Genomic DNA, 23,446 nt, shown 5'->3' on the forward strand with positions numbered 1-23,446 from the left:
TCTGGTTGAACTCCAATTTCTGTAGTTGAGAAAGAGAACTGAGAGGCAATTTCTTCAAATTCGACTTTTGCACAGATAACCACTTGGACACAAGAATGAACTGACCAGAATTTGGTAGACAAATGTCAGACAGACACAATTTTGGCCATAACTCAAGAATTAATCGAGAATGATAATGAAATTAACAGTAAGATGTCACCAGATTATTTATTATTAGTAAAATGATGTTAGTGTTAGTTTTTAGCAATGCCGATACATTTCAACACCCCTAATTTAAGTATCATTTAAAACATTCATTTAAAAAACTACATTGAAAGATATTAATGCCATGTATGGTGTATTTTTCTGATCCAACACCTTCGTATTTTTCTCCGTTATGGCACAATTGCAGATCTAGCTACTCTTAAAATCTTTCCATGCAATGCAGCATTTAACTGACGATTGCCACATCTCTCTGCTTCAGGATATTCACCGGTTCCACCAGACTGGATGGTAACGCAATAGGTGAGTGTAGCTACAAGCTGTTGTATTCTAAATGCTCCAAGGACAGTTACATTTGAGCTATTTTTTAATCGCCGTGAGTCACTTTGGCCGTACAAAGCGCCCCTTTCTTTGCTCATTGCCAACATCTTCTCTGTATTCATCAGTTGATTTCGTGCGCTGGCTGTGCGCCGTGTCCATGGATGAGCTGGCCTCGCCCACACACCCACGCATGTTCAGCCTACAGAAGATAGTGGAAATCTCTTACTACAACATGGGCCGCATCAGGCTGCAGTGGTCGAGGATCTGGGAGGTGATCGGAGACCACTTCAACAAGGCAAGTGATGCTCAGCTAGTTTTTTGGTGGGGACACAAGAGCAGTGCAAGCTTTCTTAAAGGAGATGAATGAAAAAGTAACCATCCATTTACTGTATGCATACTAATCCACAGAAGAAGAAACAAATCAAATAACACACACACTCACACACTGGCAACCTCTCAATCAGTGACCTTTATGTTTTTTCTATATAGCCAGCCAGGAAAAAGGCCAGTAAAAAGCAGTCTGATATATTTTTTTTAATTCATGATCTACTTGGCCCAAAATCTCAATTCTTCACTTCCTCAGTTGGGCTTCAAACGACTGTTTACTTTCTCACCCAACTTCTGTTTTACAGAAAGCTGATTTCACTCAGTGATAAACACAAACTGTTGCCAGAAAAGCTTTTTAGTAGTTTGGTATTCAAGGACATCTCTCTCACTGCGACTCTGTTTCTCACCGAGATGCCGCAAACTGTGTTTGGTGTGTGTAAAAAACCAAATCCTTGAAATAGTCGTTTATCATGTTGGAAAGTGGCTTTTTAGAGATATTTCTTTCCTGCTTCTGTTTCTTCTTCTGTTTTTTGAAGTCTACCTGTAGGAACAGTTTGTTCTTGGAAAGCTACATCTCACTCATTATATTTAAACTGGAAATAGGCAAGTTTTCTGCCTTAAGATAAAGTCAATGTTGCTTGCACAATTTGTGAAACTATCTGCATTTACACTGCTTCCCTATAAACATATCAATCACAGTTATCGCCAATTTTGTCTGCTACTGAGCAAGTGATCACCCAGGACAAGCAAAGTAACCTGGCAGTCTGAGGAGAACGTAGACAATCCAATTGTCTTTGCAACATTGTGCCAACAATAATAACACTAAGAACAGGGGAAGATGTCTGTTGCCTCTTTAAGGACGTGCTGTGATGTTACTCAATCATGTTTTTGTATCTGCACAGGTTGGCTGTAATTCCAACGAAGATGTGGCAATTTTCGCTGTGGACTCTCTCAGGCAACTGTCCATGAAGTTTTTGGAGAAGGGGGAGCTGGCCAACTTCAGATTCCAGAAAGACTTTCTGAGGCCTTTTGAGCACATCATGAAAAAGAACAGGTCAGGAGACAAGTGGTACATTTATCTGTGAGTGAGTGCTCAAGTCACTCCTCCCATGTAGATCTGCAGTGTAAACACTGTGGCTTTGAGTACTTACTATTTCTGGGCTGTTTCTCACATGGCTGCTGACTCGCACTCGCCTCTTCCTCTCCACCTCTGTAGCAGTTCGTCTGTTATTCTCTCTCTCTCTCACTCTCTGTGTTGCTACTCTGTCTCTGCTTCTTATGGCAATGAGTAAGCATATTGTTTGGCAAGGGAACATTTCAACTGACCCATTTCAGTCTGTTTGCATTACCCTCCCAGTGAATTCATGTGAAAACCATTTCATTTCCTTGCTTGGGCCCCAATCAGTCCTGAATGGAATTTGAACAGATATCACCTATAAATGAATTGGATTTTGCCGTTGTAACTGCAGCAACATCAAAAGGGCAAGCTGTTTTACTGCAGCATCCTTTTCATTCATGTGAAAGAGGAGTAGCAGTATAAATCCACCCACAGATTGAACAGGCTGAGAGCTTCAGCAGGGAGGAGATGGCAGGCAGCCATGTAAAGCCTGCAGCGTTGTGTGTCCATTAGACTCACTCATGCTGCCCCTCTGTGTGTGTGTGTGTGTGCGCTCTGCCTCCATGGTAAGTGGAGGCAGAGTTTCTCTCTCATTCATAACTACAGAGCAATTAGGATTGCTCTTCACTATGGCAACAGTTGCTGTAAAAACACGTCGTGCCAAGACTAGCCGGAGCTGGAATAATGATTGTGCCTGAGAATAGAATCGAGGGTGTTATGAAGGGCTTTTAAAGATAATTGACATCAATGAAGAGATGAATTTTATTGTTTTAATTGATCAGCTCTAATGCTTCATACTTGTTTTTCCCCGCTTTCCCTTTTCTTCGTCTGTTTCTTCATGCACTGCTCTCCCTCTGACTCCTGCTTCTTCCAATTCACTTTCCTCCTCTTATTTTAAACTTCTTCTCGTCCAGGTCTCCCACCATCAGAGACATGGTGGTGCGCTGTATAGCCCAGATGGTGAACTCCCAGGCGGCGAACATCCGCTCAGGCTGGAAGAACATCTTCTCCGTCTTCCACCTGGCTGCTTCTGACCAGGACGAGAGCATCGTAGAGCTGGCCTTCCAGACCACCGGCCATATCGTCAGTAAGTCCAGCACACACACACACAGACGCCTAAGAAGGACTGTCATAACTTATGCTGTACTGAACCAGTCACATTCATCTTGTGGTCGCCAGATTCTGATCTTTCTCTTTGTCTCTTCATTTACCATTTTCTCCTCTCTTGTTCCACAAACTCCCCCTGACCCCAGCGAATGTATTTGAAAAGCACTTTGCAGCCACCATCGACTCCTTCCAAGACGCTGTTAAGTGTCTGTCAGAGTTTGCATGCAATGCCTCCTTCCCGGACACGAGCATGGAAGCCATACGCCTCATCAGACACTGCGCCAAATACGTCTCAGAGAGGCCACAGGTCAGCACCAGACTCAGCTGTGCACTCCGAAAAGATCATTTTACATGGAATTTAGGTCATAAAATGTGATGGGAAATGTGCATGAGGGTAACTCCACAAATGTTGCATGTTAAAGTGTGTTTAGAGGTCTTGGGAAGTTCTACTGTATATCTGAAAAAAGTAGTTTAAAGCCTGTTGTGGCACCAGAGGAAGCTCCCTGATAAATTGCCGTCAGTGATATCAATCAGCAAATTAATCAGATTAAATGCTTCTTCCTCTGGACACACAGAAGGCTTATGCTACTTTTTCGGATATGCTGTAGCACTAACCAACACCTTTTAATACACTTTAATGTGTAAACTTGGCAGTGTTAAGGCATAATTATTATACAAAACAGTGTATTCCTCAGTGTAAAGGCTGTAAGAGTGCATCACTTTAGGCAGACCGTGAATATTATTATTTTCTTTAAAGCTGTGACAACGATGGAATCAAGAATAATCCGAACTCTGTAGCTTTTATTAAACATCATCTAAAGATTGGCTGAATAAAAGCGTGTTTTGCTTTGATTATAAGCTGCACAGTACAGGATGAATTAATGCACAAACAGCTGCATCTACTGACATCATCCAGTGTGTATGTAAATGTGCTCCGTGCCCATGTTGTCGGGCACAGATTTGTCATGCTACTATAATCCTTTTCTCGCTCTTGACACCATAAAGAGGGAGAGTCTGTGCATCAGAAAGCATGAAGGAGAACGAGTGGGCACAGTGTATGTCAGGGCCACGCACAGCATATATGCCAAGGTGCATTTATTTACTCGGGAGGGTTAAGCCTCCCCCGAGGCTGAAGCGGTACAGCAGTGAACGTGGATCTGTTTCTCTGGCAGGCTTTCAAAGACTACACCAGTGATGACATGAATGTAGCGCCTGAGGACCGTGTGTGGGTGCGGGGGTGGTTCCCCATCCTCTTCGAGCTCTCCTGCATCATCAACAGGTGTAAGCTGGATGTCAGGACCAGGTAGGTGGAGTTCACCTTTAGCCTGCAGTTTTTTGTTGTTTTTTTTTTCTTTAAGGCATGACAGCTATTAGTTTAAATTTTAATTCAACAGCAATAAAGACAAGTCCAGGTTCTGCACAGTGCTGCTGCACGGCAAGTGTCTGCAAGATAGAAATGGACCGCATGTTGTAAAAAAGCAAATGTCAGCAGTCGCACCAAGGAAAGGGCAAATCTGTGTGTGTGTGTCTGTGTGTGTGCGCATTTCCCAGGGGGCTGACAGTGATGTTTGAAGTGATGAAGACCTACGGGCACACCTTTGAGAAACACTGGTGGCAAGACCTGTTCAGAATTGTCTTCAGGATCTTTGACAACATGAAGCTGCCTGAGCAACAGACCGAGGTACACGACAAGTCTTTCATCCTCAGCGTCTGTTTCACATTCTGTCTGTCTCACACCGACATGACCTGTTGGTTTAAATGTGTCTCCAATATCAGAATACTGTGTCTATGCTGCAGAACTGCGTTGTAGCTTGTGTTCTCACAGTGTTTGTGTTGCGCCCTCAGAAAGCAGAGTGGATGACCACCACCTGCAACCATGCACTTTATGCCATCTGTGATGTCTTCACCCAATACTTTGAGTCCCTCAGTGATGTCCTGCTGGATGACATCCTGGCTCAGCTCTACTGGTGTGTGCAGCAAGGTGAGCACATGACAGCTCTTTCTATCTCACACCGTACTTTCACACAAGTAGTTTAAGTTTCCCAGGATTTTTGCAGTGTTTGAGTTTAAATCAGGACCGTTACTGGCATTAGCCGTGACAGGTCTTAATGATTGCCTGCAAGCTTTTATGTGCTTGATCAATACTGAATCATCACTATATAAAAAGGTGAAAGCAAATAATCAATAGGTGTTGTAGTATTTTTGGGTTCTTTATTGGAAAAAAAGATTAAAAAAGGCAGAAATCTCAGTAGACTTTATTTTATCAATACAGCTTACATTTTTCAATTTGTTTCTTTGTGTCTCTCTGCTCTCCCTCCCCTCCTCCTCCTCCTCCTCCTCCTCCTCTTCCTCCGTGTGCCTGTAGATAACGAGCAGCTTGCCCGTTCAGGCACCAACTGTCTAGAGAACGTGGTCATCCTGAATGGAGAGAAATTCTCCCTAGAGACCTGGGACAAGACGTGTAACTGCATGCTCGACATCTTCAAGACCACCATCCCACATGCGTAAGCTGCTGTGATTGAACATAGAAAAGTCTGGAGAAAAAAAAACTATGAAAAGGAATCAAAAATATAAATCAATAAAGACTCTGACCAACTGATTTTCAGGCTGTTAACATGGAGACCAGTAGGGGCAGATGGAGAACACCTGACAGCACAGAGTCTGTCAGACAAACAGCTGGTGAGGAGACGCAGTTTTTTTTCTGTATAATTTTAAGTACCGTGTCTGGAAAAAGTCGCATTAACTCACAGGCCCACTTTGCTCTCAGGACTCCATTTCCCAGAAGTCAGTGGATATTCAGTCCCGTTGTGATGACCAGCACTCCATTGGCAGCGCTGACAGGGCAGCGATTGAGAACCGCCGGCACAGTCAGTACAGCTCTGCCTCGGGCATGTGTGAGGACGGCTCCAGGAGCAGGGCTCCAGCGAGTAAGCCCGCTGCTTCACTCAAAGACAGACTTTGAGCTTTTTCTGTCTGTGTGTGTGTTTGTGTGTTTGTGTGTGTGCTCTGATAGAAGTTTATCTGTGCGTCCCACAGAGGTCCAGGAGCAGCGCTTATTTGCAGCTTTGCTGATTAAGTGCGTCGTGCAGCTGGAGCTGATCCAGACCATCGATAACATTGTGTTTTTTCCTGCCACCAGTAAGAAGGAAGATGCTGAAAACTTTGCTGCTGCTCAGGTACAAACACGATATAGTAACAGTCACTTTTTCTTCTAATTTCCTACATGTCTGTGATCGTAGTCAATAATAATCTGTCGTGTCTGTGTTTTTGAAGCGGGATGCTGTGGTTGTAGCAGACGTCCCGGTGGAGACCCAGGACCAGGGCATGTATCGCTACCTGACCTCAGAACAGCTCTTCAAGCTGCTGGACTGCCTGCTGGAGTCGCACCGCTTCGCCAAGGCCTTCAACTCCAACAACGAGCAGAGGACCTTACTTTGGAAAGCAGGTAGGCTTTACCTCAGGCCTTGCTGCTTCCTCAGACATTTTGAGAGTAATGACGGTTAGCACTTTTAGTTGTTTTCGCTGAAACCAGCTGCCTGCTGTGACTGCAAACACCACTAACCAGCCAAGGCAAACCAAAACAATGTGCTCGAAAACACTAAAATAGCAAACTCTATTGAAGTTCATCATCATAAAAAAAGAAAAAAGAACAACCAACAAAAACAGAAAAAGAACGACAATGTAACAAAAAATAAAAACAATAAAAATAACATTTACAAATGATGACAAATGATCATGAAACATTGATCCGAGGCTTTTCTTTAAAAGAATAACAAGATGTGATCAACCCACATCAACTTCCTTCTGCTTAAAGCACTGACCACTTCCAGTTTAAGCCCCGCCCACTCCAAGCACAGATATGGATACGTAGCATTTGGCTGGTTGAACAGATACAGATAATGATCACCCATCACTAATGATAATGAGGAAAAATGTAAAAAAAATGGCCATGACTGTAACCGAGCATATCTGTGTGTGCGTGTGTTCAAGGTTTCAAGGGGAAGTCGAAGCCCAACCTGCTGAAGCAGGAGACCAGCAGCCTGGCCTGTGGCCTGCGCATCCTGTTTCGCATGTACACAGACGAGAGCCGCCAGGACGCCTGGGAGGAGGTCCAGAGACGACTGCTCAAGTAAGGAACAAACATGTGGCGCATTCGTATCCCACTGCAGCTGCTGGTCATTCAGCAGCCGTCAGTTGCATCTGACAATTACACCTCCATTGATGTTTACAATGATTTCTAGGTAGATGTGACGCTCTTCTCTTGTTGCTCTGACACTCATCGCTGTAGCTCATCTCCAGTCCTTCAGTGACTGCACCACAATCTGCCCACAGAGAATAACTGAAACGCACCGGTTAATGCACATGATGTGACAGGTTAAACTACTGATCTTTCTAATGGATTCTGGTATTGTGCTGCGTACATTCAGCCCACTAATGATGCCGTCTGCAGTTCACTACTCCTACTAAACGTGTCAAGAGACAGTTGGAACAGGTGGACTTTATGCGTGCGTATGCCTGAAAATGTGCTCTCAATTTGACAGAAATGAGAAACTAATTAGAGGTTTTGTTGGTGGGAAGAAAACACGGTGAGCGCTTTCAGGACTCCTTTCCGCAGAAACTCTGTTTTAGTAATTTAATTAGGTGTGCGCTTGAGATGGATGGACGTGTGAATTTCTGGTCTAATTATGTTCAGAATTTCAAAAGTTCAGTCTCACTTTTTTTGTGATTTTAAATCTATCCTGAAGAAGAGGAGAAAAAATTAATGATTTTAATAATCCTCAAAGTCTTGAGGGCAGTTTCTTGTTATTGAAAATTATCCAGATCTTTAAAGCCGCTTCACCATCATTCCTGCTTAATCAGTTGGCCCAATATCAGGGATGTTTTTTGCCGATATAACTGTGAAATATTAATATCGACTGATGAGCTGCGGACGAATCAGTCAAACTGGGGTTAACCTCAGGACGTCTCTCACACATGCACCATCACTGTTATCAAAGTGAGAACAAAGAAATCACACTTCTCCGGGCTGAGCCGTCAATAGCCACCTCAGAGGAAGGAGAAATCAAAAAGAGACATCAGCCCCCGAGGGAAGGGGAGGCTGTTTTGATGTCACTATCCGCCACGAGTAACCGACTGTAAAGATGCAACGTGTGCACAGCTCCTCATTTCTCTGAAACGGATGCCGTCTGCTTTATAGATCGAAGGAATCAGCGCGCTGATGTTTCATTGTTCAGTCAGCACTGCTGTCATCGCTGCATCTTTATTCAGTGCCTCGCAAACAGCCGTCGCCCCCTTTTCTTTCCCAGCCTCGCCCTCGAATTGATGATGATATCAAGATGAAGCAGAATCATTGCCTGTCTCTCCTACTCGCATTCGTTATTAGAGAGAAGAAGAGGAATGGTGGAGGAGGAGGAGGAGGAGGAGGAAGGATGGTGCCACATGTGCGAGCAGCTCAGACTTCCTAATTCAAGGGAAAGCTGTTGTGTGTCATCATGCCTGTATTTTGCCTTTCATCCTGTTGTCCACAAACACAGGCACTCACTGACTCTTAAAGTTGTACACACACACACACACACACACACTTGTTTACCAGAGGCCATGTACAGCACATATGCACAGTTTGACTGAAGCAGATTTACGGGGCGATTAGGTCAAAGAGGCTGGAGTGTGAGAGAGGAGGGGGGAGAGAAACTGTTGGGGGGGCTAACAGAGGGCCGCAGGGTCGGAGGAGAAAAGGTCAGAGATCGCGTCAGTTCTCCTCAAGATTGTACTGGGAGGAAAAGTGTCTCCATAATTGCCCCAGTCAGAGGCTTTAATTAGCGGCTACTGAGCGAGGCAGAGTTGCAGATGCTCTCTTGAACAACACAGCCAGCCATTTTTCTTTTCAGTTTAATGTCCTCCCAGAGTGTAAATGCACATTTGTGATATGTGTGCCTCTCTCTGTCTGGGTGCTACAGTGTGTGCAGTGAGGCCGTAGCATACTTCTTGGCTCTGACCTCGGAGAGCCACAGAGAGGCCTGGACCAACCTGCTGCTGCTCTTCCTCACCAAGGTGCTAAAGATCAGCGATGAAAGGGTGAGGAGCCAAAAACGCTTGATGACGCCTTTTCCTGACTTGTGGTGATGTGGCGATAATTAACAACGTAGTCTGATATCCGAAAATAGCAGAGGAGTCGGGCTTTTGTCATGTTGTACTTTTTTTAATCAACAAGAAAACAAACCGATAAGAAAAAGGTTTTGTCACATACAGCCATTTTGCACAGAATACACAGCTTATAGATAAGATGTCTAACTCAGTCTCTGTCTCGTCCCTCCGCCGCCCTCAGTTCAAGGCCCATGCATCCAGGTACTACCCTCTGCTGTGCGAGATCATGCAGTTCGACCTGATCCCTGAGCTCCGGGCCGTCCTGAGAAAGTTCTACCTGCGCATCGGCCTCGTGTTTCGCATTGCACAGCTGCCTGAGCCTGAACCGGAGCCTCAGCCGGAACGTGTCGAGCAGGAGGCCGACACGGAGGTCGCGGAGGAGGCTGGGGAGGAGGCCCAGTGATGCTGCCCCACAGATAGCCTGACTCCACCGAGGCCTCCACCTCACACCTGTACGACTGAGGCCCTGTGTCACCATCGGGGCCCTCCACGTGGTTAATGCCGAACACTTGACTTAAATGGCTGATGATCAGTCGGCCGTCTGCTACCACCCACCCGCACCCTTAACCCCGTCACCCCCCCCCCTCCACACACACACACACACACACACACACACACACACACGCCTATACACACAAACAGACAGAGTACTTGATATCATGATGAACAGTAACGTCTTGTACAAGGTGTAGCGATGCATCCACTGGATAAAACTACTGATAACCAACTGACAGTTACCAATATCTCTGATCTGCTCAGAAGGAATATATTTCAAACAATGTGTGCTTCTTACTGTATATTTAAAAAGTAAAGAATGAGTGGTTTCAACAACATGCAAAGACATATTTAGTAACTATGAAATGTGACATTTCTCACACATCAATAGTAATGATCTCTCTGTCTGCGCCGCAGATGGCTAACATTAGTATTGATAGCCTCTTGGATGAAACTAGTTGTACAAATCTGCCGCTATGTAATATAATCTTATAACACTAGATTTCATTTATTTTTGTTTATTTTTTTTTTCCTCCTCTGGATTTGCTGCACTTGATCTCTTTTTTCGAATGCACTGGAGATTTTACTTTTGTGATAATTTATTTGACTGCACCATCTCCAGCAGATACGGTATGACTTGTGATCGAACGAGACCGTGAAAAGTGAAGGGTTAAATTATTCCATTTTATATGTTCTTAGGTTTTTATCTGAGATGGATGATAACTGGGCCTCAGAAACTGGAAGATGAATCGTCAACCTGATGCTAGCTGCTTTTGAGTCACTAGTTCTGTTTTTATGTTTGAGTTTAGTTTTCACACTCTTGTGTACAAAATCAAAAGTTAATAATATATTTAATTTTTTTGTTTGTTTGTTTTTTTCTTTCTTTGGTTTTGGGGAAAGTTATATGTATAGAGAAGATGAGAACTGTTAGCTGTGCTTTAAGTATGAATGGGATGCATTCCTGCTCATGGATGTAGAAAACAAAATGTATATGATACAGCAATGTAAAGTTTTCTATGTTGCAAAAAAAGATTATGTACAACTTTCTGTACGATACATCATCTGGCATTCTAATCAGGTTCTAGGTCAATAAAGTTTTTGAACTTGGTTGATTTGAAATCATGAATCACTGACTTCTAAATGATAGCCGTTTATTCCGCTCCATTAATGATGACAACACTGAAATAATAACATTTGTGTTAAATATATTCATTTTGGTATAACTATATGAAAACAGATGTTAGTTTATGTACAAATATACACATGACAAAACATTCAAGAGCTAACAGGGTAAAAAGTGCACTTCATTGTCAAGAAAATATGAGAGTCTTGAGAGTGTAAGATGCTACTTCTTGAAACTAACTAAGCTTCTGGTCTACCAGTTCCACAGTTGACATGTCAGTCAGTGAAAAGTGATGATTTTGATTTTGATTTTTAAGACCTGGGCTCAGTCAGTGCAGTCTTTCCATCCTTAGACGCCAGGTAATGGAAGCTATGTGACGCGGTGTGTCAGCCAGGGTGGAGTGTCCATCCTGATAGTGGGCTTCTCCCCGCAGCCCGAATGTTTGGCAGCGTCCGATGTTCCGGGCCGCAGCCAGGGATCTGTGGCAACCGTGTCCACAGAAACACGCCTCTCCAGGGCAGAACACAGAGAGGAGACATCCACCTCTGGAGAGGTAACAGAGGTAACACACATTTCTTAAGGCAAGCAGAAATTATAGGATGCTTATAATCTGAAAGGTGATAGGTGTTGAGATGAGAAGATGAGACTCGCATGCAGCTTCTTTCACTACTTTTATCTCTCACCTGATCTGCTGCTGTGATCGCCACTGTCCTGTCTTCCGTTGCCTTGCTGGTTGTGTTTCCTTTGTGGGACTTTGGATTCTGAGTGTAAGGACTGGGAATCTGCCTGGTTGCTATGGTTCCTTTGATTAATGGACACAACCCCCTCCTGTACAAAATAAATAAATATAAATATAAATATAAATATAAATATATATATATATATATATATATATATATATAAATATAAATATAAATATATATATATATATATATATATATATATATATATATATATATATATAAAAAAGAAATTTAGAGCAGCATCAGAAAACTAGCGGGACTTCAATTATACGCATTGAAAGCATCAGAAATAGATGCCTCTCTGGAGCTGCAGTGACTCAGACTGTTTTGACCTGAAGCAAACAAAAGACTCCATTCACTAATCAGCGCCATACATCATGTCTCCTCCATGGGGCTGTCCTCTCCCGGTGCTCTGCGGAGGCCTGAAGGCGTCTCTGCTCATCAATGCGCTCTTCACACCCATCACCACTGTAAAAATCTGACAAAGACAGAGAACAGAGATAAGGGACTGAAACGTTTGTCAATTCAGATACGTGTAACATGAAAACAATGAACTTTTTTTAATGGAGAAGAGAAGAAGGGAAGTATTCACTTCCTGGGCCAGGCTTTTATTTATTTTTATTTTTTTACAATTTCTCTCCCATTCCCAGTGGCTGGCACTGTCCTATCGACACCCTGCAGCTGGCATATGCGTCTTGCACCCAGCACTGGCAGCAGCTGCAACACAGGGACGTGAGCTGGCGTGGGCACCAACCCGCCTGGCACAGAGACAAAGAGCTAAATTGGCTTGGCGCAGGGGCTGTTGTGGTGTGGTATTATGACGGTGTATGTAGCTGGCATCCCAAGCCATGTCACCTTTATGACAAAATGCCCGAAGCCTTACAAAAAAAGAAAACGAGACCCAAAGCATGTCGTGTCCCGAACACTTTCTTTAGTACTTGAAAGAAGACGAAGAGGGACAGTCTTTACAAACAGACCCTGTTCATCCAGGCTCACCAATGAAAGCAGTCTCAGATGGCAGGTTGGAGTCTCTGTGGATGTAGTGTCCAGGTTTGTTCCTCTGAGAGAAAGAAATAAAAGACCCATCTATTAAACACGTACCAGTCAGGAGAGAAAAATAATGCAAGATATCTTGATGAGTACTCACAGGAGGATGGCTGCTCAGACGCTGCTCCAGCAAGTCTGCGGTGAAACACAACAATGAGTTAAAGAGCACAACAGATGGAGGAGGAGAGTGTTTGTTGTGTTCACTGACCACGGTCTTCTTCTCTCTTCATGAGCCTGATCTTGCGTTGCTGCTCACGAAGGAGCGCCTGCTGTTGGATGTCCAGACTTTGCGCGTCGGCGGGAGGGTCGGGGTACATGTGACGGACCTCCTCTCGAGATGCCGTGTCTGACAAAGGAAATAATCATCCCATGAGACGTTGTCCCACATCTGTCTTAGAGTAACAATTAAGAGGGTTCCTCTGATGAAGCAATAACAAAAATAGGACTGACTCACAGGCTGGCGGAAGGCATTAAAAGAGAAACCAACACTTTTCATATTTGTCAGATTAATTTCTAATTGCCCCCTTCTTTTAATGTTTGTCTCGTCTTCCATCTTGGCTGTGACTCAGCAACTCCTCAGCCTGGCAACGTCCCTCCCCCTACATCGTTTGACAATGCAGAATGGATCTGATGCGGCTTTTAATCCATAATTAACATGAGGAAGTTTAATATGTAATTTTGTCACAAACTTGCATTTGTTCCTATGCTGCTGGTCCTGCAAGCTGCGGCTCAGACTCCCACTTTAACTCACTCTGGGAACACATCCAAAGCCATTTCCTTGGTCGCTTACATTGCATCCTCTGTTCATGCTGTCTGTCACGACCTCATGAGATTAAAGTTTCAGTGTGGCTAGAGGGAGACGGAGGACTGATGAGGCTCTGGAAAGCCTAAACCATCTGCCAGTGCCCAGCTGGTTTAGGACCGCAGTGATCCTCGTCTGTTGTCCTTAGAACGACGCCACGCTCGAGGCAATTATATGAAGGTTTATCGATATCAAAGTTGGGGGAAAAAAATGGGTCATTTCAGAGGGAAGAGGAACTGTAAACAATGTCCAACTGGTGTCAGTTCAGTGGGATAAACTGATTTGTCATCACAGAGTGACGTTCAGTCCACAACAAGGGAAAAACATAATATTTCTTCCTTCTTTACCACTGTGAAAGTCATACTGCAGTTTGGGTCACTGCTCATGATACTGCGGTTGAGGGCATGTTCAAGGCACACGGGTCGCACAGGAAACTGACATGTTGGAAATCACAGTGTCTGTCATCACCTCTGTATTTGAGCCGGTTGAACTCCCTGAAATGTTCCACGTTAACGCGTTCAGCAGCGGAGGAGGGACTCCTGGTTGATGGCCGGACGTCTCGCTTGTGCTGCGATTCAAAGGCGTCCACTCTGGGTCGTCCTCTGGGCCTGAGCAAAGGAGGAAAGCCCCAATTTAAAACGGGACGGCTACCTCAGATGACCACAGATGCCCTCCTATAATGTTCCCTGGCTTGAATGCTGTCCAATGAGCCTGCAGCTCCACTCTGATACGCCAGACCCCGTAGGTTAGGCTACATTCAAAAGCTGTTAGGTGAATATTGTTATTAAATAGTAAGGACATAGCACCTGGTTTGTGTGTGTTGAGCACTTCCAAATGCTTTCAAGAGGCCTAAAAGCACGGGGCTTTCTGTGTAAGCAGCTTATATTAGAAGCACAGAAAAGCAGTGGGACTGGCGCCAGTTCAGAGGCATTTCTCTGATGATTGGCAGCAAACTTATTTGAATATAAGCAGAGATTTATACAAGTAGCTTGTAGTACATTCTTGTCCTTTTAGGTGGTGCAAGGGGGGGGCTACTCACATGCTATGTTGCATGGGTTTATCCAGGCTGGTTAGAGCAGTGGAAGACAGAAAAGAAAAGAACATTTCCCCCTGGGTATCATACAGTTACATCGCTGCAGTAATGAGTCCCTGAAACAAATCTGAATAGAGATTATGAGATAGCCAATTTGACCCGGGTCACTTTCATTAGCTCGGAGCGCGAGAGAGGCTCCTCACATATGAACGGCGAATCAAAATTGCCATTTAACAAGACAGAATTAGTATTGTGTCTTCACCTTAAATGCATCTGGGGGTGCATTAGGTGAAATTGGACCTGAATGGAAAGAGCACGTCTAATAGGATCTCTAAATGTCACATCTTTTAGCTGAGAGGAAAATGATGAAAGCCTGGTAATTCTGGGCACGCAAATAAGATCTGCTGTTCGCGGGCCGACTGTGGTGGTACCTGCTGGGGGGAGTGGAGCGGCTCTCCTGTCGATCGGTTTGGTCCAGCTGAGTCTCCAGCTGCCTCTGCTCTTTCCTCAGGTACCTGCGGAGGGCCGACAGCTCTCTGATCACCTCCTGCTGTCGATCTGATGCAAATGGAGGGGTTGAGAAAAGAAAGTGACCTGGATTGGAATTATGCGCTTTTTGAGTTGTAATTTGTGATTCACAAGCAGCCAGGCATTTGATGTTCAGAGGGGATGGGGTGCAGATAACTAAAGGCTGTCTTACCTTGTGGCTGGGGGGGTTTCACAGGGACTTGTCTGCTGTGTGGTGCTGACACGGAGCGCTCCTGTCGTAGAAAAAACAGTTTCATACCATAGACACGCAGTGTGGATGTGACAATATTTATTTATTTATTTACTTATTGACTTACGGTCCTGGAGGAAAGTTGGCTCACTACAGAGGGAGGTCTGGGTGCCACGAGATTTGTCTGCCTCCTCTGCAAGGTTGGAATGGGAGGAGATGGCTCTCGCTGCAAATGAACGAGCAGAATTACTTGACAAGGGTGTTCAGCAAAACTGTAAGCCACAAACCAGTGAGATTCAAGGCTCACTGTACCTCATTGCTCAACTGCTCCCTTTTCTCCCCTCCGTCCCTGGAGCTGTCAGACACCCTCTTCTCAATCTCTTGTTCCTCCCTCAGCCTCTTTTCCTCCTTCGTGTTTTCCAGCCTATGCAGCTGAAAGCAAACAAAACTGCTTCTGAATTGCAAGCCCGCTGTGAGGAACCCCGCTCAGCTGCAAGGAGGAAGGAGTGACCAAGTGTTCTTCATCAAAGAGATGCACTCCTCACCTTGACCTTCTCTTGCCTCCTTTGTTCCTCGTCATATCCCCGCTGCATACGAGCCCTTTGCTCCGCCAACCTCTTTTCCTCTTTTTCCTCCTCGGCCCTCATCCGTTCTCTCTCCTCTTCCTGCTTCCGCTTGTTTTCCTCTATCTGTCGGTAAGGAAAAGGTCATGTGACATTTGTAGTTCATTTACATCTTTTTTAAAGCGCTCAGGGATGCTGAAGTATTTAGATATAATAAAAAGGGAGACACATTGTTTGATTTATGCCCTCCATTAGCATCCAAGCAGTGACTCGCCTCCACTAAAAGGCCGTAGCCCAGGACTCACCTGTCGTTTCAGGTCTTCTTTGTAACTGCTCTGCATGTGGAGCTGCTGTGGAGTCGGCTGATCACCGAAACCTGCAAGGACAAGTGAGACAGAAAGCAATCTATTTACGAAAAAACGGCCAAGATGCACAGTACACAAGAACCCAGAGGGACCAGACACTACCTGATGTTCGATGGGAAAGAGGAGCCCTGGCTTCAGCCCGAGAAGTCACCTTGACCTTCTCTTGCCTCCTTTGTTCCTCGTCATATCCTCGCTGCATACGAGCCCTTTGCTCCGCCAACCTCTTTTCTTCTTTTTCCTCCTCGGCCCTCATCCGTTCTCTCTCCTCCTCCTGCTTCCGCTTGTTTTCCTCTATCTGTCGGTAAGGAAAAGGTCATGTGACATTTGTAGTTCATTTACAACTTCTTTAAAGTGCTCAGGGATGCTGAAGTATTTAGACATAATGAAAAGGGAGACATGGTTTGATTTATGCCCTCCGTTAGCACCCAAGCAGTGACTCGCCTCCACTAAGGGCTGTAGCCCAGGACTCACCTGTCGCTGCAGGTCTTCTTTGTATCTGCTCTGCATGTGGAGCTGCTGTGGAGTCGGCTGATCACCGAAACCTGCAAGGACAAGTGAGACAGAAAGAAATCTATCTAGGAAAAAAAGGCCAAGATGCAAAGTACACAAGAACCCAGAGAGACTGAACACTACCTGATATTTGATGGGAAAGAGGAGCCCTGGCTTCAGACCGGGGAGTGTCCCCATCTCTTGTCGAAACACTTTGCATCTGCCCGCCATTCCTGGAAACGGGATTCCTATATGACTCCTCGTTGATCCTGTGCATTTGATTCAGGTCACCTGAGGGGAAAGGAAACATGCATGAGTACCTAAAACATGCTGTGTATGCTAAGTATCTGAGGTCTAGCAGACCTCATTAGGAGAGAAAGTGAACGCCAACTCACTGACGAGGTTGCCTTTTTGGTCTTTAATTGGAGCACCTCCTCCACTTTTCCCCCAGGGGTTGTAAGCCATCATCTCAGCCTCTTTCTTGGAATCATATCGCTCCCTCTCTTCTTTCTCCCTTCTTTTGCGCTCCTCTCGTTCTTTGATCTGGACACAGAGGAAGGCAGGGTGTTTCAACAGTTGATGCATTTCTTTGCCCATTGGGAACTGCTGAGTCCACCGTGATCTGGTCTCTAACTGTCAAAATATCTGCCGTCTCCAAAATGAGTCAGTGCCACGGTGTCCTCTGGTATCAGCGCAGCGCCTGTTACAGCAGTGTCAGCGTGACAGTTGGCATATCAGACGGTGCGCTGCTCCCTCAACCCCTCGACTAAAGTTACCCAACTGAAAGCCGGGCACGGCACACGTCTTGGTCACAAACAGTCATCGCTAATTGGCGAAGTTAGTTGTTATATATGACAGATCTTATCATATCCTGGAGGTCTAATGTCATACCTGCTGTCTGAGAGCTTCTTGGTAAATCAGTGCACTCTCTCTCCTCTGCCTGGCCTTGTCCTCAGGAAGCTCTCCAAAGTGCAGGGGAGACGACCGATGCTGATCAGTTGCTCTGGAAGCAGATGGACAGAGTGAGAAATGACGGGGAGGCATGTCTGCAGGAGGAACTGACAGACATGCAGTGATTGCCCTCTTCTGGAAGAGAGAGACATCTGCTATTGTACAAGCTATTACACCCTCGCAAATGTATTGTCAATGTAAAGAATAGGACTTGGACACAAGTTTGAGATTGTGCTGAATTTTTAACACTGAATTTATCATCTAATTATAAAACTTCTATTGCAGAAACAACAGAGATGGGAGGGAGACTGACTCAGCAGGTCTCAGAGGAGGTGGTCGTTTATGAGGACTGTGGAAATTTCCAGACTGCTGCAGCACCTCAGGTGGACCATCTAATATAGAAAATAGAAAAAGACAAGATAATAAATACAAACAGATTTCACAGTTTCATTAGCTATCTGCTCAAACTGTCTGCCAACTCTCGTCCCCCCCTGACATAAAATGTCCGTGAGCTCAGAACCAGGGCCGAAAACTGGCAGCAAAGTGAAAATGGAAAGAAAATAAATGTAACCAAACAGACCAGCTGGATGAAGTGAGATCCATCTGGATCTGCTGAACTCATATCCAATAAACTGTATATCCCCTCAGTAATAAAATCAGTTCTGCTGTAAAATGAGATTTATGAATTGCTATGCCAAGTCCCCTTGGCCATTGATAGGGGTGATAAAGTGCCTCCATAATAAATGGTAATGGTTCTCTACAGAGAGGTCTAGGAGTTTATTTAAGCCGATGTGAATCCCTCCCATCTTAAGGTCAGACTGCGAGTCAGTTTATGACCGTGAAGACACAACACACAGCGAAGCCCGTGGAGGGCCATACGAGTGTTTGTCTCAAATATGCGTAATTTACATCACTGCTGACCATTTCAAATCCATGAAAAGCAATCGAAGCAGCTCAGGATGCGGTAAATGATCCATAACAGTGAACATCACAACTGCTTTTATTTTTTGTCAATACACGATTGCTGTACTCTTCTGTGCAGACTTTACGTGAAGCTGCACTTGCGGCCGCATCGCTGCACAGTTGCTGCTTATAAACCAGCGAAATAAACGTAAACCGTAAACTTCATCGATGCTTCAAAATGCTAGTGGGAATGCAAAGTGTGCATGATTTGTATTAAAAGGCAAAAGAGGCAGAGCTATTGTAAAAGAAGATGGCTGCAATAATATACTCTGATTGTAAGAGAGATTAGGACCTAATGGATTCCTGGTTCCGTAGTAGTAATAAGCAGCATCGTGTGGAGTCTTGTAATCATTAGCTACAGTGGGAGGAGCAGGAGGAGGGGCAGCAGTGACCCTGAAAAAAAACAAAATCACAGAAAACTATCATGAATTTACATTGGAGGTGACAGTTTCCTTCATGTGACAGAGAGCAACAGCGAGCTACCTCGGGATGGCCAAATCTCCCAGTGTGTTCGAGAAGTCCCTGTGGTAGACTTCACTGAAATAGTCCAGCAAGGAGACATCTTGTGCTGCTGCCACTGTCTTTTTCCCTGTATGCAGATTGAGAGATGTACTGCTGTCGTCCATGTGGGGCTTTCCCATGCCGGCTCTCTGATCTGTGTCCACGCTGGGTTTGTCTTCTTTAGGCCTCAGATTCAGATCCTTCCCTGCGGCCTCCAGATCCACTCCGGGCTTGTAGGAGACATCTCGCCACCGGTCACCATATTGCCGATTTACAGCCCTGAACTGCTTAATTCGGTCAGACTGGAAGAGGTGATGCGACGTGCAAACGAGAGAAAAGGAAATCACACAAAAAGCATTAATGACAACCTCAACACAAGCCGCTGCTCTCTTCGTTCTGCTCTACCTCTTTCTCAGGGTCTGTGGCTCCAGTGGCGGCAACCCTCAGCTCAAGTTTCTTGTCTCTGCGAAAAAAACATAATCCCATCCTTTGTGTACTGTTGACTCATGGGATTTTTCCAGCAAAAACAACCCCAGTTCAGTAAACAAATACTCACCTCATCTTGTTTATCTGCTGTTCAGCAATTTGTTTCAGCAGCTCGCGCCTATACTGCTCCTTCCTGATTTGAGAGGCCGTCCGCTCCTCTGCTGCTCCTGCAGAGAAACATGCACATGCTGTCAACAACGATGCTGAAACAGGCCTTCAAGTGATTCCATCAATAATCACACAAGTCAATATATATCCAAAAGCATCTTGCAATAACAATGGTATTTACCAATCATGAGTCCGGTAGCAAACTCTGCTTTATTCTCGCTGGTAGCGGGTCTGGGTCTCGCAGCCGTCCTCATGCTGTCTGGCATTTGTGGACTATTAAACACAGGCAGATCGGGACACTCAACAAAAGTCATCCAATTACTGACAGTGGGAACAGCATAGCAATCAGTTCCCCCCTGAGCCACACCCAGCTACCATTTTACATCATACACTGCATCAGGTTTGTCTCTCTCTCATTCTCCAATCAATCCAGCTGCTCTGATAGATCTGGGGTGAGTAATTGTTTGCCTGGAGCTGGGCCAGAGCTCACCCTGCATCACCGCCCCACATGTTAACGGCTTATTGAGAGTGGCTCAACTGAGCGGTGTAAGTGGAAACAATGAAAGGCAACAGGATGAAGGAGAAGTGCAGGAGAGCAATAACTGAGTACGGCGGCAACCTGACTGGTCGGCTCATTCAATCAGGTTACTCCATTGATTGGGGGAAAGTTATGTGACTTTCCGGGAGGATGTTATCGGCTGTCCAGCTCTGCATACGAATACTGTTGCTATCTCAGATGATTGTGTTTCAGAATTACAACTCACTGCTGCAGTCGACCAGAGCTGTACATAGAAGTAATGATAATTTTGCTTACTCTGACTTCCCAACCAATTCACTGTTGTTTTGATCACCAGCACCAAGATCTTCCACCTCCTTCGTGTCCAGAGGAGCCCTGCCATAAAGATAAACAACACAGGTGAAAATTACTTCCATTATCATACCTGACCTTCTCTCTATGTAATTAGAAGATTAGATTAGAGGAATAATAAAACTGCACCTGTTAGCTCTGTGATCTCTCTCTGAAGAGTGTCTTTCTCGCCTCCTCCTGTGCTTGAACTCCAACTCCTCCTCTCTGTCTGTGCTTAGCTCCTCCTCAGAGCTATAGGGCTCCTTTAGTTGATAGATTTGCCAACGCCTTCGTCCCTGATAGGCTGGACGCCGAGTCCCCGTCCTTTTTGCATTATCCAATGATTCAGTCAGCGTGGCAGCATCTCTCCTGGATCTCGGGTGCTCCCTGGGGGGAGGATGTGGGTTGTTATGAGTGCCGATGGGCAGAGGTGAAGCTGGAGAAGAAATCCAGTCAGCATCTGAAGCGTGAACCTGTCCAGGCTGAGAAAAAAAAAAAAAAGAATATGAAAAGAATATAATTAATCGCTGGGTGTTATTACAGAAGAAATAGCTATAAAGCATCAATGCACATGTTTGATAACTGATTATTCTCATTACCTTTGAAGTGACAGGAGGTGTTTCCCTCCTTAACCCTTTTAGTTGAGCTTGTTCCTGTAGGAAAAGGTTGTATTCTTTGCTTCTCTCCTCTCTTAGTTTTTCCTGTGAGAGAAACATATTTAGAGTTGTGTCTCTGAAGCAGCCATCAGGTAGACTGCCAGATACTTTTCTCAAATGCTGTGTTGATCTGACTCATCACTCGCACATATGACAATCAAACCGAATGTATCTTTTCAATATAAGACACCTGTAGCTTTTTTATCAGAGTATCATGTTCTCGTCTCAGTTCGAGGTAGCTGCTTGACCGTAAAATGATTTCCCACAGCTTAATTTAGACATTGAATTGGCAGATGCTCTTGTGGTGTTCTGTTTCTCGCAAAAACAAAAAGGCTGAGGATGAAAAGCTGAATGTATGACAGACATACAGCATTGACTTATGTAGCTTTGAATGGAAATGCATTTTATCCACCTTTAACCTGGCATGATCTACCGTGTTAACAATGATGCATTGCCTGTAATATCATCATAAACTTCAAACATCTGCATGATCCAGATGATATTCAGACGACCCAGGTGGGACTTGAACCCACAATCCCCAGCTCCGGAGGCTGATGCCTTATCCATTAGGCCACTGGGCCGCTGACTCTCTACACAATACTGTCTTGAAGACTGTGAGCAAACACTGCACAAGAGCAAAAGCAGTTGCCATGAGACAACAAAGTGCTGTGCAATCAACAGTACAGCTGAGCCTCAGTCTTGTACATGAACTCCATTCATGTTGTAATGAGCAAGTTAAGTCATGCCAGCGGAAAAAAGATCCCAATTTGATTCCCATGGAGAGGTTACTGCTTCCTGTTATGTCAAACTCAGGGACACACAAAAGACAAATATACACACACAAAACTGGACTCACTGGCACCTACTCGGACAAACACAAACACACACAGATACACACCTGAGCTGAAATCTTCTCATTAATAGGCAGGGAGAGACCCTGGGGTTGTGGAAGGGGTTCCCTGGGTTTCAGATCCTTTTTCTGGAGGAAGACCATGACAAAAAAAGGACTTGATTGTAAGTTTAAAAAAAAGCAACACGTCTTGATAATGATTATCAAATACATCACCACACCTTGGCAATATAATGTTGGTAGTCCAGTTGAAGCTCCTGATTCAGTTTATGCTTCTTGCTTTCATAGTCAGTCCCCAGCATCAAACTTACACCCAAACCTGCAAAGTATCATAAATACATAAAATGAATGACACTGTGCTCAAAGAATGCAATCTGTTTAACATCAGACTTACACAATACCTTGGTCTGGATTTGGGGACATTCCTTGTACTACTGCTGCGGGAGGCATTTCCACTGTAAAGGGTTGTTTATATTACTTATTATATTATTATTGCCTTTGACTGTAGAGAACATTCACACATCATGTGAAAATATCTGGTCTATCTGTAGTTCAGCGGTGATCATCTAAGCACTTATATTTGACATACCTTGATTTGCGTGGATGGTGGTTCACATTTCAGTGCTGACATTTATTTGGATGCTTCCTCTTTTTGCTCGCTCCATTTTCGTCCGTTAGTGATTATGTGATGATGTATATCCAACAAGGTATCTTACTGTTATTGTTTCAAAGTTTCAGAGCTCACCTGCAACCCGGCCCTGACAACAGAAGTCAGAAATAATGTACAATATTATTAATATTCATATATTTTGCCGTAACAGACCAAAACCCGACGTATAGTTCTGTCTAGATTGTCAGCATGGCGCAAAGCATCATTCCGTTGCTATGGGCAACCTTGACACAAAAGGTCATCTGGGAGACGCTAAGCTAGCTAGCTACAAGTGTGCTTTAGATAATAAAGTATAGCCGAGAGTGAAAATCACCGTTTAGTAGTTGTCACATTAGTTGGACATACTTTTAATGCCATTGGCTGCTGATGCGGAATTAATAGAATAACTGAAGTTTACAAAGCGAGCTTTACAACGAATGCTAGAAATCAAGCAACAACTAGCCCTAGTAGTAGCCGTTTGAGCTACTGGCGTGGGAGAAAAAAAAGCCCACTATTTTCTGGTGCACATTGGCTGCAGTCTTGTCAGTATTCAGATAGCTTAGCCTTCAGTTAAAAGCACAGCACCATGGACCTGGAAGAAAATAGCGTTTATGAGTGAGGCTGCTGTTCCGAACAGCGCCACTAGATGGCAGTGCGCCCCAAACGGTCAGCACCATGGTTTCCACGAGTTCTCCCAGGACGGAACCATATATTCTCTCAGAGGGGGGACCGGCCTTTAATACGAGTGATAATTACAGTAAAGTCGCTTCACATGGACTTCATTTTTTTAATGGGTAATTTTTACCGTAAGAAAAATGTAATGTGGCATAAAAACACATT

At 44.6% G+C, this 23,446-nt stretch overlaps 2 protein-coding genes and 1 non-coding gene across 12 annotated transcripts in view; 1 reads left to right on the top strand and 2 right to left on the bottom strand.

The window, feature by feature from the left end:
- The window catches only part of arfgef1 (ADP-ribosylation factor guanine nucleotide-exchange factor 1 (brefeldin A-inhibited)), a 52,548-nt gene extending 41,729 nt beyond the window's left edge, over window positions 1–10,819 (top strand). For 2 of the 4 annotated variants that reach the window (XM_037078586.1, XM_037078587.1), the window contains 16 exons: window positions 464–504; window positions 648–817; window positions 1,752–1,903; window positions 2,881–3,053; window positions 3,220–3,380; window positions 4,246–4,376; window positions 4,625–4,754; window positions 4,919–5,054; window positions 5,439–5,577; window positions 5,680–5,752; window positions 5,841–6,000; window positions 6,110–6,249; window positions 6,347–6,518; window positions 7,064–7,202; window positions 9,031–9,148; window positions 9,399–9,620. In XM_037078586.1, the coding sequence (XP_036934481.1) occupies window positions 464–504; window positions 648–817; window positions 1,752–1,903; window positions 2,881–3,053; window positions 3,220–3,380; window positions 4,246–4,376; window positions 4,625–4,754; window positions 4,919–5,054; window positions 5,439–5,577; window positions 5,680–5,752; window positions 5,841–6,000; window positions 6,110–6,249; window positions 6,347–6,518; window positions 7,064–7,202; window positions 9,031–9,148; window positions 9,399–9,620 (2,257 nt within the window). Of the gene's footprint in view, window positions 1–463; window positions 505–647; window positions 818–1,751; window positions 1,904–2,880; window positions 3,054–3,219; window positions 3,381–4,245; window positions 4,377–4,624; window positions 4,755–4,918; window positions 5,055–5,438; window positions 5,578–5,679; window positions 5,753–5,840; window positions 6,001–6,109; window positions 6,250–6,346; window positions 6,519–7,063; window positions 7,203–9,030; window positions 9,149–9,398 lie in introns of all 4 variants that reach the window. The other 2 variants (XM_037078588.1, XM_037078585.1) reach the window with 1 other exon arrangement.
- Window positions 10,820–10,846: 27 nt separating this feature from the next.
- Window positions 10,847–23,352, bottom strand: LOC119008378 (centrosome and spindle pole-associated protein 1). 7 transcript variants are annotated; one of them, XM_037078592.1, is made up of 33 exons: window positions 22,941–23,352; window positions 22,547–22,715; window positions 22,359–22,412; window positions 22,179–22,276; window positions 22,006–22,086; window positions 21,051–21,152; window positions 20,602–20,933; window positions 20,419–20,496; window positions 19,786–19,877; window positions 19,567–19,663; window positions 19,416–19,473; window positions 18,993–19,312; window positions 18,802–18,902; window positions 17,860–17,938; window positions 17,487–17,598; window positions 16,991–17,138; window positions 16,740–16,886; window positions 16,578–16,648; window positions 16,209–16,401; window positions 16,047–16,117; window positions 15,724–15,867; window positions 15,491–15,610; window positions 15,306–15,404; window positions 15,161–15,221; window positions 14,892–15,018; window positions 13,896–14,035; window positions 12,834–12,971; window positions 12,726–12,760; window positions 12,575–12,638; window positions 11,953–12,056; window positions 11,642–11,663; window positions 11,519–11,569; window positions 10,847–11,380 (listed from the first exon to the last, which is right to left on the bottom strand). In XM_037078592.1, the coding sequence occupies exons 3-33, from the start codon at window positions 22,405–22,407 to the stop codon at window positions 11,205–11,207; spliced, it is 3,510 nt and encodes a 1,169-aa protein (XP_036934487.1). In that variant the 5' UTR covers window positions 22,408–22,412; window positions 22,547–22,715; window positions 22,941–23,352; the 3' UTR covers window positions 10,847–11,204. The 7 variants fall into 7 exon arrangements, 6 of the variants coding, with proteins under 6 accessions (XP_036934487.1, XP_036934486.1, XP_036934485.1 ...); XM_037078591.1 differs by having other exon boundaries at window positions 11,519–11,663; window positions 23,119–23,352; XM_037078590.1 differs by having other exon boundaries at window positions 11,519–11,663; window positions 22,973–23,352.
- Window positions 21,616–21,688, bottom strand: trnar-ccg. Its single transcript has one exon. It is a non-coding gene; the product is annotated as a tRNA-Arg (tRNA).
- Window positions 23,353–23,446: the final 94 nt, after the last annotated feature.

Source organism: Acanthopagrus latus, chromosome 19 (genome assembly GCF_904848185.1).
Source record: "Acanthopagrus latus isolate v.2019 chromosome 19, fAcaLat1.1, whole genome shotgun sequence".
Taxonomy (NCBI): domain Eukaryota; kingdom Metazoa; phylum Chordata; class Actinopteri; order Spariformes; family Sparidae; genus Acanthopagrus; species Acanthopagrus latus.

Bases quoted from the DNA above. Each gene is read 5' to 3' on its own strand.
- LOC119008378 (XM_037078591.1), bottom strand. From the start codon at position 22,407: ATGCCTCCCGCAGCAGTAGTACAAGGAATGTCCCCAAATCCAGACCAA. The intron at 21,153-22,005 runs GTGTGTATCTGT...TTTCTCTCACAG, and splicing joins ATGAGAAGATTTCAGCTCAG to GAAAAACTAAGAGAGGAGAG. The intron at 15,611-15,723 runs GTGAGGAGTGCA...GTTTGCTTTCAG, and splicing joins GGAGGCAAGAGAAGGTCAAG to CTGCATAGGCTGGAAAACAC.